Raw genomic sequence first — 16,106 nt, 5'->3', positions numbered from 1 at the left:
AAAAAACAAATCTTGTTTTCTGTCATTTGACCTCTGTTATAGATGCAAGGAGCAAGGGAGACACAGAAATTTTGTATTTTACATACTCCATATCAGATACTTCCCATGTTTTTCACATTTTTCATAGCATGACTACTGCTTTGATTTCTGGGCTAAACCCTGAATTAACATATTTTCCATTAACTTCCCTGATCACTCTATTTTGTTTCATTTAACAATGACCAAATAATGACTTGCAAAATCATTAATCATATTAATTATATAGGAACACTATTCAAAATTTCCTCCACTATTAGGGGGAATGCTGATAAGTATCAGCCAGAATCACATTTAAAGAAATTTTTCTACTTCTATAAAGCCAGGGAGATATCGGCTATATTTATGTCTATACCATGTTACTGATATAGCATACTGAATAAGTAACTCCATGTTCTTTAATCTGACATCCTTATTTTTTCCAAAATAACACAAGGAAGTGGTTTTTACAGTAATATTTTGCTTCACATACAGAGGTTCCCAAAGCATATTAAAAAATCCTTTTATTCGTGATTGAAACACAATGCTGTTTGTGAGTTAATGTAGGAGTTAATGGATCAGCAACTTAAATCAAGAAATTTCCATGGAAGTATTCAGTGTATCTGTGCTTATCCAGGGAACCGAAGGTCTGCCCTTCTGCAGTCATTGGTAGCATTGACGTTCTACACTGTGTTTCCCAAACCATTGCTTTTCTGAAATCAGAGTTAGAATAGCAATGTTGTAAGAAGATCCTCAGGAATAACCAGGCAAGTCAAAAGAACACCAACAAAATTTAAATATTCTTTTCTGTGTTTCCTTATGCTTTTTTATTTTCATATTATATGAAAACACCTGAAGCAAGTAGGAAACTGTGATGAATACGAAAAACAGCTTGAATGTTTTGGTAATGGGAGTTTTTCAAATTTCTTGAAGAATGTCTGCATCAGTTTCAACAGTTTGTCATCAGTCACAGCGCTTAGTACTAATTCCAGAAGAAGCAAACTCATTGCTGGAGAATAATTATGGCCCATATACTTTGACACTCTTTCACAGTATACATATCCAGTTATCTCATCATCTTTGACAAGGTTAATGGAGTATCGCAGGGATTTCCTAAAGGTCCTCTTATCTCTCACTTCTTTTCCATTGTAGGTCTCTAGTCTTCATGCCTAGTAACTCCCCTTATCCCTGTCTGTTTTGGGTTTTCAATACAGTTATAAAGTCATATTCCAGCATACATACATAGAGAAAATATTTTCGTAACTTTACAGTATTGCCTTCCTCCTTGTGTCATTTATAATTTCTAAAGAAATACAATAAGTAAAAGATATACTATGGTTCTTCATCTACTCTTTCTCTACATTTCTACCTTATATAAAGATGGATTGGGATAGATTCAGATACTATTTTCTGTATGGAAAAATACATAGGCCGTAATAGGCATTGTATGGCAGGACTGTGGAAGAAAAAATCACTTCGTCTCATCAGCATTTGTAGATTTTGTGCTATTTTTGAGACTTGGTGTTGCTGGGTGGCTTAGAAGTTATAAAATCTGTTTGCTTTGCACTCACAGAGAATAAATGATTTTGTAGGTAAGCAAGTATAAATCAGTAAATCCTATTCAGAAGTGACACTAATATGCAATTATTGTTATTTTTCTTCCCTATGTTTATCCTTTAGACATTGGTAGATAAAAAAATTCAAAGCCATTCATGATGTTTACTTTTTTGTTCTCATCTTCTACCTTGGCTTTAGATCATGAGAACCCATCTTATACTGTTAGGTGACTGCTTGTGTCTGTGCTTCCAAATCCATAGAGTTTGCTACATTTTTAGGCAGAATTTGAACTGAAATCCATTGAAATCAATGGATAAGCTGCCATTGATTTGAATCAATCCTTTATTTGATGAGTAAGTTCTGGTCTGCTGCAATTAGAAAAGTAGCATTCATTTAAAATTATGGAAAGTGCAACATGTCCTAATTGTTATAGTTACATGTCTAGGTTCTAGGCAGACATGCCCAAGATTTTTAGGTACAGACATTAGGTACAAGGCAATAATAATATTAATAAGTTAATGCTCCTTATAAGAATTTGTGTAAGTAACCTTCTGCATCCGTATTTAACTGCTACGACAAATAAATTTCATTCAAGATATTCCTAATTTTTTTAAACTTCATACTTGAGATGGGCAATTATAGAATAGATACTTGTTTTAGCAAAAATAACTCAGTTTATCGTTAACCATCAAATATGTGATAAATCCAACATCTGCCATTATTGTTGTACTCAGCACCTAGTAGACATAATAACTATGCTAATACCCTGAAACATCTAAATGCTGTCAGAAACAGAGTGATCTAAACCGACTTCAGTTTTGCATCATCAATTTCCTTCTCTAGAATTTGAAGCCTATTCATTTTGCATTGTTTTTACTGCTCTTATATATTTTTTTCCCATGGGGTAATTAATTCCCTTCTCCTTTACCTGTTTTTTTTTTTTTTTTCAGCTAAAGTGGTGCTTTTGGTATCACATATTAACTAAAATGGCTTTATTCTAGTGCTGTGTGTCTTGTTCTGAGAGCAGCGGATATCACGAAAATATACAACAGTTGGATTGTTGCCCTCTACCCCCTAGTTCCCTTCTCCTCCAAAGAGTAATTACAATTTGGTAATGAAGATAAGTTTGTAGTCATGAGTCCTGTCTTTCAAATTGAGCTAGCTTGAGCGTGTTCTGCCAGATACTGTCCAAAATGCTTGATGATCTTTACCTGTAGTAGATGATAACCCATAAACAAGTTATCATTTTTACATGCTTGTGAGACTCTTAAAGCATCTCCTGCTAGCCTGGGATCGTTCCTTTCAATTGCTAGTTTTCTTCAGATTGCACATTGACATTATTTTATGTGCTATTGTCAAATTTCTATTACATTCACATTATTCTTATTCCCAGTTATGTTATTCTTATTCCCAATAGGTACCAGCAGTAATTCTCTTTGGCTATGATAAAATTCTGTTGTTATATCTCCCTGTCTGGGGACTGCTCTTTAAAGTTGTGGATTGTTTGTGTGAAATGACTCATGCAGCAGTACTGATGGAAATTTTAACTATTGTCTGTCTGAGTGAGGTAAGTCAAAGGACAAGGATCAGATGAAAAGCAGGCTACTTGTCTTTCTTGAAATATGAGTGATAAGGCAACAGCCAAACCCTTGTACAAGACAGATTACAAAAATGTAGCAGGCAGTCATTCTAACAAACAAGATGGGGAGGAGGTGGAGGAACCTTGAACATTCCCTCCATAATGCCTTTGTGCAGGAAGGACTTAGCTGAGCAGAGTATTGACAACTCTCCACTACTGAGCCTTTGATAACATCTAATTTATTCTAATTTGCCAGTACACTAACAATTACAATGAAATGCCTAACTTGTTCCCTAAGTGGCTTTTCTTAGAAACAAAATTGCTTAATTAACATAATGAGATATTGCTTTATAGCTGCAATTGTTACACTCACTCAAATTTGTCATGTAAGTTTGGTAGCATTTTCCTAGAGAAGCCATCATTGCCATAACTAAGGGTAGTGGAAAGTGTGGAATGACTCTCACTTGCTGGTTAAAAAACACCTCTGTAGTTGAGCAGGCTCTGGATGTTAATCTCTGTAGCCAAAAGAAACCCAGAAGAGAATTGAGTCCTTCCTGCACTGTTAGCTTTCGTTTGCAAAGCAGGCTTAGCCACTCCTGCCTGTAATTTTTTTTGCTGGAAATGTTATCTTTAACATTTATTAATAATATTCCAGGCTGCATCATTACGGGTACCTGAGGGGTGGTACGTTGTTTGTCTATCTCTTCAGTCTCAACCTGGAGGAGCACTAGCTAATTTTTCAGTTGGCCTTTGACTTTGATCTCTGTTCATTTTGGCCAGGGTGTTTCCATCAGGCTAAAGGTTCTATGCTTAGGTGTTGCTCAGAAAATTAGTGAGGTGGGGAGGCTAAATAGGGGATAATGTGTATGTATGATGCAGGATATTGCCCCTATATATTCCAGTTACCCACAGATGACAACTCTGTCTTGTCTTTCATTGTGTAGCTCTGTCATTGTGGCTCATTTCCTTACTCTCTTTGGTATCCTTACATATATTTTGTATGGCAAAGTGCCAGATACATGGGGGAGCAGCAGACTTGTCTGAATTGTGCACTGAATGGTGCTGAACATGGTGTAGAAGAATGAGGATTGTGTGAGTAGGCCAGGAATGAAAGGAAGAATCATGAGATACAGGATCTGGAGCAAAAGCAAAAGAACTGAGATTGGGGAACAGTTTCCTGTGTGCAAAAATAGAACTGACACAAGAATAATGAGAAACTAATAGGAGGAGAAGCAAAGAAAGGAGAATTGTAAAATAATAGCAGATAGAAATTGATTGGAGAGAGAAGAAAATCAGAAAGGAAACTGGGGTGATGTGGAGGCAAAAGATATATGAGAAAAATCAGCCCTGGTGGACCAGAGATTCCAAGTTAAGTAGAACTGATAGAAAAGCACAATGTTTTGACACTAGAGCTCTATGGTGGCAAGACCTTTTGCCCCTCTGCGGGTGTACAGGAGAGAACTCCCAGAGAATTGGTCCCTCTCTGATCAGCCAACCATAAACTGCGTGTAAGGGGAACAGATGGACTTCTCTGATGCCATCTGATGTCATCTGCCTTAATGACTGTTTTGCTTCTCCACTGTTCTTTCAAGTGGCCTGAACTTATGCAGTCACTGAAACTGGTGTGTGCTGAGGCCCTCATAGGTCCACCATGTTCTGCGATATTTATACACAGTCCTTGGACCTCCTCACACTCTCCTCTCTTTCTAAGGACACTAAAAGATGGTAGGCATTCAAGATGAAGGAGGATTTACAATGGCTACAAACAACTGAAGACTTGTAACACCGCTGAAAAACATTCTGTAGCCACACAAACATTATTCAGTGGGGTGCTGTGCCAATTTGCTGTGCAGTCTTTGGACATTTACTGTTCAGTCAGTCACCAGGCTGCAGCAACGTGACCACCTGCCAAGTAGAGAGCTCTGAACTCTCACTGAGGTCGTTTGATTTCAGGGTTGGATTTCTAATGCCTTCTCACTCCAGTGGGAGCTGCTGCCACAGATATCTTGTTCCAGACAAAGAAGCAGGGATGCTGAATCTAAAGTATGTATCAACTGAAAAGAATTAACTCATTATGCGTATTTATTACAACAAGCATAAACCATTATTACCCCATCCAACATAAACACTAACACTTGGAAGATAATTATAAGATAGAATATGCACATTTAGAAATTTAGGGATGTAAACATGTGCAGTGAGAGACTCAAGCCAACACCGGCAAGAATATAGATTATTCAACATCTGCACCATGTTCTATGCATTACTCTAAAGCATTTTTAGGTAGCTCTTTAGTTTCATCATTAGAATCATTAGCACATGATTTTGTTTTGCTGCGATCATGCTATATCCCACTGTCATTGCTTTACTTCCAGCTTTGGCTTGTGTGAGTCTTTGTCCCTAGCTAATTACTACTGAAGTCAGCAAGACTCTTTGCATTGAACTTAATGAGAAATCAGTCAGGCTGCAAGATATAACGGCTGGTGCGTCATGGTGTGCTTGCTGCACTGCTCTTTTCCTTCAAGACTTTTTTCTCATCTGCTGGGGCCAGAATAGATCTAGTTTCCCCCAGAACAGCTCAGTTTGGCTGGAGTCTACAATTTACTGTTTGGTACTTGTTTCTTGGGTTCATCAAATAAAGAAAATCTGTTTTCTCTGAAATGATAATAGAGACAGTCCTCATTTGAATAACATTGATAAACTCTAACCTAGTGGTTATAATGACAGCATAATCATGTAGCTCTGTTATAGTTTGTAAATAGCATAAGAGACAAATAACTGGTAAATGCTATAAAAGCTTCTGAAGTTTATGTATTATGGTCCTGACAGTAGAAAAGAAAAAAAAAATAAATCCTAATTTATATTTTTGTAAAACAGCATACACTGGCTAATACAGGCAGGAAAATCTTCCCTCTTCAACACATTATTTAGAAAATTGTAGCAAAACTACATAAGATGTTTTTAAAACAAAATGATGCTCAAAATTGGATCCTACAAATGCCCATCTGGAGACACAGTTAGAACCCTTTAATCATCCTAAGTGATTTGTTTCACCTTTTTACAGTGTGTTTATAAACTCAAATGGGGAAAAAGTAATCAATTCAGCCCCAGATTGTAACAGGAAATTGGGACTTGACAAAGGAAGAGACTGAGAGAAAATCATAATGCTTGCGTGTAAGTGGCTCATCAACAGCAAACAGTAGAGTGCACTTCCTTCATGAATGCACAGATGCTGTTACTCCCTCAAAACAGAAGCTGGTTTTAAACCTTTGTATTTGGAATCAACTGGTCATTAAGAAACTTAGGTACAAAAATTGCTATGCTTCCCTGCCCTTATTTAAAACGTTGTTTTGGAAAGTCCTACAAAAGGTCCCTGTGAGGTAGATACAGTAGACTAAAGGGGATGGAACGAACTGTGAGATTTTAGAGGCATTTTTTGTATGATGAAACCCAAATCTTTAACTTTTGCATTCGTTAATCTTTATCTTCTACCTACTAGTGCAGGGCTTTGTCTTTTCTTGTGGGAGTGGGCTGTATTCATTCTTTTAGACTGACTTTCTCCGCAGGAAGAGTGGCTACAAGCATTTTTGTAGGACTGTCTCTCATTGTCTAATAAGACTAGTTTTGGTGGCCAGAAGGATCTACAGTGAACAATGCTACTGTTACACAGTGATCACCTTAAAGCTAACAGCATAAAGAAAGAGTGTATGACAGCATGATAGATAAACAAACACATTGTACATTTGAGAGATCAGTGGGCAATATCCCAGAGGGATAACTTGGCCTTGATTTATCCAGAGGCACATGTGCTGCTCTCGGTGAATGGCTGTTGTGATTTGAGCAGGGGGTAATGCTGCAGTTTTTCTGAAATCAGAACTAGTGTCCAGCGCCTTGCTTTTGGGTATCTCTTAACAGAAACCTTAAAACACGAATACTGAAATTCTTCAATATAGCTCAGTTCTTGTAAACAGTGCAATGCTTTCTGCTTGAGGAATGTGTTTGTGACTGACAATGGGCAAGATATTTATAAGTATGCAATTGATTTTACACAATGTATTCTATACCTATGCATATTCTTAGAAAAGGGATAACATTTTTCTTTGGTCTGTCTCATAAAATGACGGACTAACTGAATTCCCCTGACAGAAGGGCTTCTGTTTCTCCTATTCTTTGAATATGATCTACCTGGGCTGTCATGGACCAATATTAATGAAAAGTCTGCAAAACCAGCCCATCTGCACAGATTACAACCCATTCTGTTACTACCTGCATTTCTGACAATGTCATCTGAATGGCTTCCTTCTTGTTTCTGCAGTTATTTTGAAATAATTTATTTTAGGTAAACACAAATACGTGAATAATACAAATTTCTCTCCTGGTTGGTAAATTAGTCAGAAATACATTCATATAGGCAATAATATTGAAGAAAAAAAAACCAAAAAACCAAAAAACCCCAAACCACCCAGCCCTTAACTATCTTTGAAAAGTACTGCAGGCTGCATTACATAGTAAACCACAGATACATCTTTTAATAGTTTTCATTAAGCTATAAGTAAGGACACTGAGAAAATGTATTTAAGGTTAAGACTCTGTCTAAAGTGAACTTCTCATTTGAACATATGGTTCGAACTTGTCAAATGTTGTTTCCTGCCCAGAACAAGAAGACGAGGGGCTAATCACTGTCGTAAATGTTGCTCATAGTCCTCAAGATAAGCATATCAACCTTGGTTTTTCACTGCATCTTTTGAAAGCATCTTGTTAAATAGAATATTTACTCAATGCAAAACAAAGAGGAAAAAAATAGCTGTTATGCCTATATTTAGTCACAAACTGTCTCAGAATGGTATTAGTAACATAAGTGTGACATGAATTTTGACCAAAACCCAAAAAGATTCTGTCTTTTTTCCTGATCGTTATGAGTTTGTACCACAGCAAGAAAGGGATTGTTTTTCCTATGTCTCTGGCAGTCTGAAACTTGTAGCAGTTGCATCAGAATGTTCTGCAGAAAGTATTTCACTTCTTTTCTCAGAAAGAAAGAAGGAGAATTGTCAAACACAGAAAATAATTTTAGGCTCACATAAAGAGTCCTTTATGTTTCACCTCTTAATTTTTGAACCCTTAATGCTCTCCTGTTCAATGTTTTCTGTCCAGTTCTGAGGACTAGTATTTTGCAGAGGGCAGCCTAGATACTGGAATCCAGAAATGCGTTGTGCTTTATCTTAAAATACAAATCGGGAAACACAGAGAAATGGAGAAGGGATTTCCTATTTGAATTCTATAGTTTGACTGGCAAATTAATAGTAATAATAATAGTGATAATTTTAAAAGCATATCTTGTATTTTTCCCTTCATGGTAAGCAGTGACTCAGTCTGATTCATGAAGTCATGATTATGAAATCATCCATTAGTTTGGAAAAAAAGCTATATTGAACTTTAGTTTGGGGGTAGGGCAGGTAGTGTTTTGTGTAGTTATGTGAAACCAGAGGCAGATAAAGCTAACTAACAATAAAATGGCGTCTTGTGGAAAAAACAGCACAGTGAGTTTACAGAAACTCCCTTCATCCATTTCTTTGTATGAAAATATTCTCAGGTATGAGGGGGAGATCTCTTTGGGGAAATAGCCTGTAAAGCACAAGAAACCTGAATATAATTCATCTAGATTTTTGTTTTTCTTGTTCCTATCTTTGTCTGTCTCTCCCTGTTCTTCAGTGCAAATTCTCTCTTTTACAAGGAAACCATTTCCTTTGAGATGACAGAGTTTGAGGGAAGGGGAGTGAGAGAGGGGCCAAAGGCTGCAGTTCTATTGGGCTCAGCTCTGTGCAGGGGACAACAGGTGGCCAGGCAGTGCAGGTTTCCTGCCTGCCATTGCTTCAACCTCCTCTAGTCACTGGTGAGCCAAACACAAAACACTTGGTACCAAGAACATGTACAAGAATGCAAGTACCAGTATACACCTTCTTGGTGTGCATCTTTTGCTGACGCCACTACCATATGACCACAATGTAGGGTCATGCCCTCTGCACGCCATATCCTAACCTGTTAGACATGTTTGAGATCATTTTTTGACATACATGTTTCCCTATAGGTCAGTGTTTCTGAGCACACAGGACAGGTAACTGGTACTTAACTCCCAATTCAGAAAATGTTACTCTATATCAAAGATGGTCATGTACAGTTTGGCAGGAGTATCAGTTTAAAATGTTTATGGCACATGAAAGCCTTGAGTAATTTGTCCCAGGATAGGAACTCATGCAGACAGATCCCAAAATTTATTCTGCTGGAAAGATAATATATTTTTTCAATGTGCCAACTGCCTACTTCAGAATTTCAGTAACAGATTCATTTATCGGGCTTGTGGTACCACTTTGTGACAATAATAACTGCTCTTACAGCATACACTTGAAGAGAATGAAGAGCCGAAGTGATATTTTGAGGATCTGAGTGTGTACACATGATGAATTTAGGTTTCATTTGATAAATTGAATCATATGTTTGTGCCTCATAACTGTCCTCTTTTACAAGCCTGTATCATATTACTTATGCTGGAGTCTAATGAGTGTATAGAGGGACTATTAACAGCCATCAATAACTGAACAATGTTACAGAAAAAAAGAAAACTGACCCAGCATACGTGTGCTTCTGTAGACATATTAGAAGTCCAAGAAACAAGGTGGGAAACTAGAATAGTGAGGTTTTAATAATGATGTGGGTGTAATAGGCATACTAAAACATAGGTAGGACCAGTGTAACACTGCAATACTAAGGTTCATGAAAAAGAGAGGAGATTGTGCAATAGGAGGAATGTTAAATATAGTTTAAAATCAAGTCAAGTAAAACAAATGTTTCATGAATAATGTAGAATTTTATGGTTTGACTGAAAAAATAAACTGCAGGATTACACACTTATCTAATTCACAGTAATAATGATGATATGCTAAAAGAAATTAGAAAGGCTGTGATAGCAGGTAATGCAATAATAATAGAAGATTTCAGTCACTTCTATGCAGACAAAAAATATATTCTTGGTCAACAGTAATGACTGCTCTATGGAGCATCTATGAGGAGAAGCCTGAAGTAAACAAGGAGCTCTTAAGTTGGTCCTGAACAGTGTCTATGGTCAGGCTTAAATGTTATTATTCTTCAGATAGTGTCTAGAGTATGTCTGGCTGTACCATCTCTGCAGAAACAATAAAAGCCAAAAAAAGCTGCTGTGGTAGTGTTTCATTTAAAAAGGAGGATCTATAAAAACTTTAGGAAGCTTATTAAAAAGAAATTATAAGGGCAACCAAAAGGAAACAGAGACTGCTATTAACAAGAATCAGTCATATTCTGAAACACAGAGATTCTCTAATTATTGAATATTTTATTAATGAAGGTTAATTTGATTTTAAGTCTGGTGTTCAGCAGAGGGAGTGTAGGGGTGTTGGAAAAGAGAAAGCTGGGCCCATGGCTCTTGGATTCTGATTCTCATTCTGCTGCAAATTGTTTGATTATTTGATTTTTCAATCAAATTTTTTAAAACATCCATCCTGATATCAACGTGTTATTCATGTCAACAACATGATGCTGTTTAGTCATACTTAAGTGAGCTGTCTGGGGTACCCAAGGTAAGAGTGCTAATATACCTGTCTTTTAGCTCTAATTTTAATAGCCTTATTCCTTCTAGAATTGCAGGCACAGTTTTGTGGAATAAATACAAATAGGAAGTTTGCTAACAGCTCTGTTGGACTAGACAAATATAGAATAGAGTTCTGTATCTGCCTGTAGGTCAAAAAAAGGGCATTTCATTCTAACAGAAGGACCAAAAAACGGGGAAGAGATTAAGTTATTGAAATTGTAACGGGACTTTGGGACATGATCAATTTTTAAGTTTTAAAAATGTTGATTTACTTTGATAATGTCCTGATTTGAAGTTAGTTGTTGGACTTTCATTATTAATGGCTCACTGAGGCAGCAAATTGTAACAGCTCCAGAGTTTACATCAACACAACATGTGAGGAAAGTCTTGTGATTAGAACAAAGCGCATGAAAGTGGAATTCTCTTTAACATTAGACTTTATTATTCTGTTGCAATACCTTTGGCTCTGCAACTAGCTGAACTGAAAAATGGGCTGGGATTTTTGCAGAGTATAGGGCTAGGATAGATGGGTAACATTTGGCAGAATCTGATCTTTAGAAAGGATTAGGTCATATCCATCATTTTTCTCTTTCCTAATAATTTCTTAAAAAAATATTACGTACGTCTTTTTGATGCTATTATGTTGACCCATGTTGAGCAGCAGTAAGCCTTGTAGGCTGTTTTGCAGTAATGCAGAACATTGATGTATCATAAATGTAATTTTATTTACATTTGTATGAAATATTGGCATATATATGTCATTCTTTTAAATTACTTTTGCATATAAAGAAATCTAATATATATGTAATAACTCTTCAAAGACCCAAAGTTCGCTTGCATACTGGGAAGAAAAGAAATGGTAAGATGCGAATAGCATCAGCAACTGCTCACCATCACTGTTAGAATACCAGAATCTGTTAATTCCAGAGCAGTTGCTTTTACAAAGAGTTAAACTCGTTGAAATGAAGAAATCCTTATGGAATTGCTGAAAGAACAATAACTGAGAAAGTCATACTGTAGATGTGCTAATAACAGGAAAAAAATGCATAAAAATATACTAAGTGCTCTATTGAAGGCACATTATTTTATGCTATATTGCTACATCTCCAAACTTCCACTTTAACCATGAAATGTCTGCAGAGAATTTCCAGGCCAACACACAGAGAACTAGTTGTATAATGAGGCAATCTTGGGATTGGAAATTAATTGCCAGTGTACACGAATCATCTCTTTTGCATGCTAAGAGCCAGTAGGAAGAGACAGTGGGTCTTCAATGGCCAGGGCCAGATGGCTTAAGTTCTGCCTAAGTTACTGTCTTTTATGTATCCAAAAACTGTACCACAGACAGTAGTCACAGATGGAATTAAGACATGTGACCCTTTAGTATCATGCATGGGCCAGTGGCAAGGGCATATTGGCTCTGGAACTATCCCCTATTCAGTTTATCTTAGGCTATTGGAAAAGTTTATCCCCATAAGGTAGCTAAAGGAACTATTGCACTGGAAGCAGTGTACCTGTGGTGCTGTGCAGCACGAGATACAGAAGAATGAATGCCTACGAAGCAGTACAGTGTAAAATCTGTGCTGCTTCTGGTACTTGAGCTGGCTTGGTTAAAGCTACCTGTGGCATCTCTGCAGTAGACTGCAATCAGCCTGTTGGAAAAGTAGAAGGCAAGGGAGAAAAGGGGAGAAAGACCACCAGGAGGAGGTAGTCAGAAATGTAAATAAAACCACATAGATTTGAGTCTTATGTTCAATGACCAGGTGGTCATACAGCCGTCTTGGATACTTTCATCCTCATCTCCAGATACGGCACACCCCACTGCAGGAACTGTCTACTCCACAGAAGTCAGTGACAGTCCAGTAATTTCACAGTGCACACAACTTAGACAACATGGCCTACAGAATCAAATGTGAAAGGAAATATGTATTGCCCATGACCTCTGCTAGTGATGTCTAGAACCACAGTGACTCATTCATACTCTGTGAACATCTAGGTGTTCTGAAATGATCAATGGAGCATATCACAATATACTTTTTAGTGAGTTGCAGCCTATGACCCTTCAGTATTTTGGTATGTTAAAAATTTCCACTGGAAAATCATCTGATATGATCCCATCATTTCAGTTCCCTCAGTAGCTTTATCCAAATTTGTAGATTTATTTTATTTAATTTTTAAATGAACATGAATGTGCAAGGATGAGTTTACTGGGTCAAAACTAAAGCAGAGCGTCCTGTCTGAAGCACTGGCTGAACTTTTACTGAAGGCAAAGGGGAACCAAAGTTTTAAAAAATGTCCACCCAGCAGATCTGTGCCCTGGAATAGGGCAGTCTGTACCTCCAAGGACATTCCTTGGAATTCACTTTGACCCTCAGTTTTCCTCTTGACTATGCGTGTTTTACAGAGGTAGTTGGGAAATAGTTACTGAACACATCATGTGTGATTTGGTATAAAAGAAAAACAAATAGCAGTGTGAATAGGGAAGGAGGGATAGACCGCTTTTCTGTTTGTTTTACACGATGCTCCTTGGTACTACAGAGGGCTCACCTAAACACAGCTGTGGCATTGTTCACTGTGCTCCCCACAAGGGAAGATTTTGATTTATCTTTGGGGGCAGGTGAGCTTGGAAGATGTGGTTGGGTGGAAATTGTGATTTCTTCTGTGGATTTTCAGACAAGAAATAGATCAGAATGAGTAACAGTAGTAATTGACTCACTTCTGAGCACCAGTGTCTCACATTGCTAAACCAAGGAAAACGTTTCCAATACATTTGTATCTGACCATTGCACTTCAGTCAGCGTGGAGCAGAGCTCAGTCTGGAAATGCATCCTTTGGATTCCCAAGAAACTGTATTCACTTTGTTTCCAATTTCCTAGATAAATTTAGGAACTTTCAAAGTAGTAAGTACTGCATCTCTGTGGGTGTTTTTGTCAGAAAAATGAAAGAAAACTCTTACTTAGAGCATCCTAGTAACTGCTCGGCTAATGACACGATCATCTGCAGCAATAACAGTTAAATCCTCAGCATCAACTAAAAGCCCCTGAAAACCTCGAGCTCGGTGAGAATCTTAAGCTAAACCCAAATTGACAATGGAAGAAATCTCCGTGTGGTTAAGGATGGTATCACTGGCTTTACACTACGTCCTCCATTATTAATGGGGAGTAAGAGTCAGGAACGAGATAGATCACTGGCAGGAGGAAAGTATACTGATTTCCTCCTGTCTTCACCCATCCCTGCAGCAGAGAGGTAGAAGAGTTGCTAAGAATCTCATTTTCAGCTTTATGGAACAGAAATGCATGTGGCTGAGAATGAAAATTTGCAATTAGTAGGGCCAGCAGAAAATCATTATTATGAACTAGTCCACAACAACACACACAAAAGGTACAACAACACATTTCCCAATCTTTGCAGCTGGAAATGAGAAATAGTGTTTCAGAAGATGGATTGAACCTTATAAAAATCTTAGCTACCATCACTGGAAAGTGCTGTGGTTCTGCCAAGTCAATTCAGGCAAGATGCATAACATGATTTGAATATGTAGGAAGGAGTTTTTGAGTAATTTCAGTGCATTCCTAAAAGGAATAAAGGATCTGAAGTACAAAGTGATCTGGTTTTATGAATGAAAATTCATGAATTTATTTGATTTCTAAAGTATAGGCTAAGTTATCTCTCCAGCAGAGCAAATGTGAAAATGATCATGAAGAAAGGAATGTTTCCTAGGGGAGACTCACAGCACCTTCTGAGAAAGATGGTCCATCAAAGCATCTCTGTTGGAAATCTCACAACTACATTTCCCCTTTACTCTTATAGAGACTACAGCTGTCCTATTCCATTATTGTCAGAAGCACAAAGGTAAAGTTTTTCCCTGTCCTGTTTTCTTTCACAGACACAAAGGCTTGTTTTGCTGCAAGTAATCAGAAAAAAAATCAAGCACTTTGAAATCATGTTATACCAGACCTCTGGATATGCACAGATGGCAATGTAAATAGTCTCATTAGTTAAAATCAGGAGGAACCAAGCTGTTCAGAGCTGTCTATGAGAAGAGTTATTAAAACAGGAGTCTGAAGTGATTTTTGAAGAGGAGAAAAATGCCTCTGCCAGCTGCAGAAATAAAAGAGGAGGGAAATTTGAAATCCTCTCCCTTTACACACAATCTCTACAACTCCTTATCAGTATGAATTAGATGACATTGACTGAGGGACAGATGCTGTTTTCACAGGTGGGGAAGCAAAACCCTGAGCAATGGCTGCTGTTACAGAATTAGTATTAAAAGACAGAGCCCAGAGAGCAGCTGTAGTCAAACAGAGAGAGGCAGTGTTTGTTGTAAAAGAAAGCAAGAGAGTAAAACCAATGAAAAGCTGAAAGAGAAAGAACAAAGACAGGAAGAAAACCAGTGTGTTAGGGAGAGATCTTAAAGAAGTACAGAGGAGCACAATCAATGGACTCTTAAGGACTCTGCCTCTCATCATTTAATGATTGTTATCTCTGTATTTTTATTTCAGTAGAGAATCTGATCTCAGGCTCTCACCCCTAAACTTTTCCTCTCTTTTCTCACCTGTCCACAGCTATCGCTGTCATGGAGTAGATGCTGGCGAAGACAGCTGTGATTGGGAAGAAGTTGTGGAAGCGGCAGTAAGCCTCTCCAAAGTACCACTCGCTGTGCAGCGCGTAGATGAAGTTGATGAGAGTATTGAAAGCAGCCATAGAGGCATCAGAAAAGGCCAGGTTCACCAGGAAGTAATTGGTCACTGTCCTCATGCGCTTGTGAGCCAGGATAATCCAGATGACAATGAGATTTCCAAAAACAGCCACTGCCACCACACCACCATAAGCAAGAGACCACAGGGCAATGCGCCAAGAAGGTTGCACAAACTGATTGGAGAAGTTAGCTGCTGAGGATGCTACAGGGGGAGAAGCATTTCCAGCTGGTGCTCCCAGCACCTGTCCCCAGGGATCGCCCACTGCAGCAAGGCTCACGTTCCACCTGCTGCTCATGCTAATGTTCCAGTCGGCTGTGGGGACAGAAGTCATGTTGGACGTTCCTCTCCTTTCTTCCAGGAATGATGTGCCTCTCCCACCTCCCTCTCCCAACCCTCCAAAATCCCCACCAACAGATAAGAAGAGGAAAGAAAGAAAAAAGGAAGTACAGCAGCACAGCAGGTACTGGGAAGGAGAGATCTGTCAGAAAAAGCTTTGGTTATGGTGTTCAAACTGTTAGAAATGCTGAGATGTACTAGCTGAGACAGAAGAGCTACCTCTGGGTAGAAAGCATCCCATTCCTCCTCTGTACAGCTGCCTCTTGCTTTTGGTTTTGCTGAAGGAGAAAGGGATTGGGAG

At 38.1% G+C, this 16,106-nt stretch overlaps 1 protein-coding gene across 1 annotated transcript in view; it reads right to left on the bottom strand.

Moving 5' to 3' along the window:
* Positions 1 to 15,800, bottom strand: part of TACR3 (tachykinin receptor 3) — a 36,577-nt gene extending 20,777 nt beyond the window's left edge. Inside the window, exon 1 of the mRNA XM_074589441.1 lies at positions 15,325 to 15,800. Coding sequence (XP_074445542.1) covers positions 15,325 to 15,800 — 476 coding nt within the window. The remainder of the gene's footprint in view (positions 1 to 15,324) is intronic.
* Positions 15,801 to 16,106: the final 306 nt, after the last annotated feature.

This window comes from Larus michahellis, chromosome 5, assembly GCF_964199755.1.
Source record: "Larus michahellis chromosome 5, bLarMic1.1, whole genome shotgun sequence".
Taxonomy (NCBI): domain Eukaryota; kingdom Metazoa; phylum Chordata; class Aves; order Charadriiformes; family Laridae; genus Larus; species Larus michahellis.
Note: the sequence above shows the minus strand (reverse complement) of the source record. Positions and strands in the feature narration are given on the sequence as shown.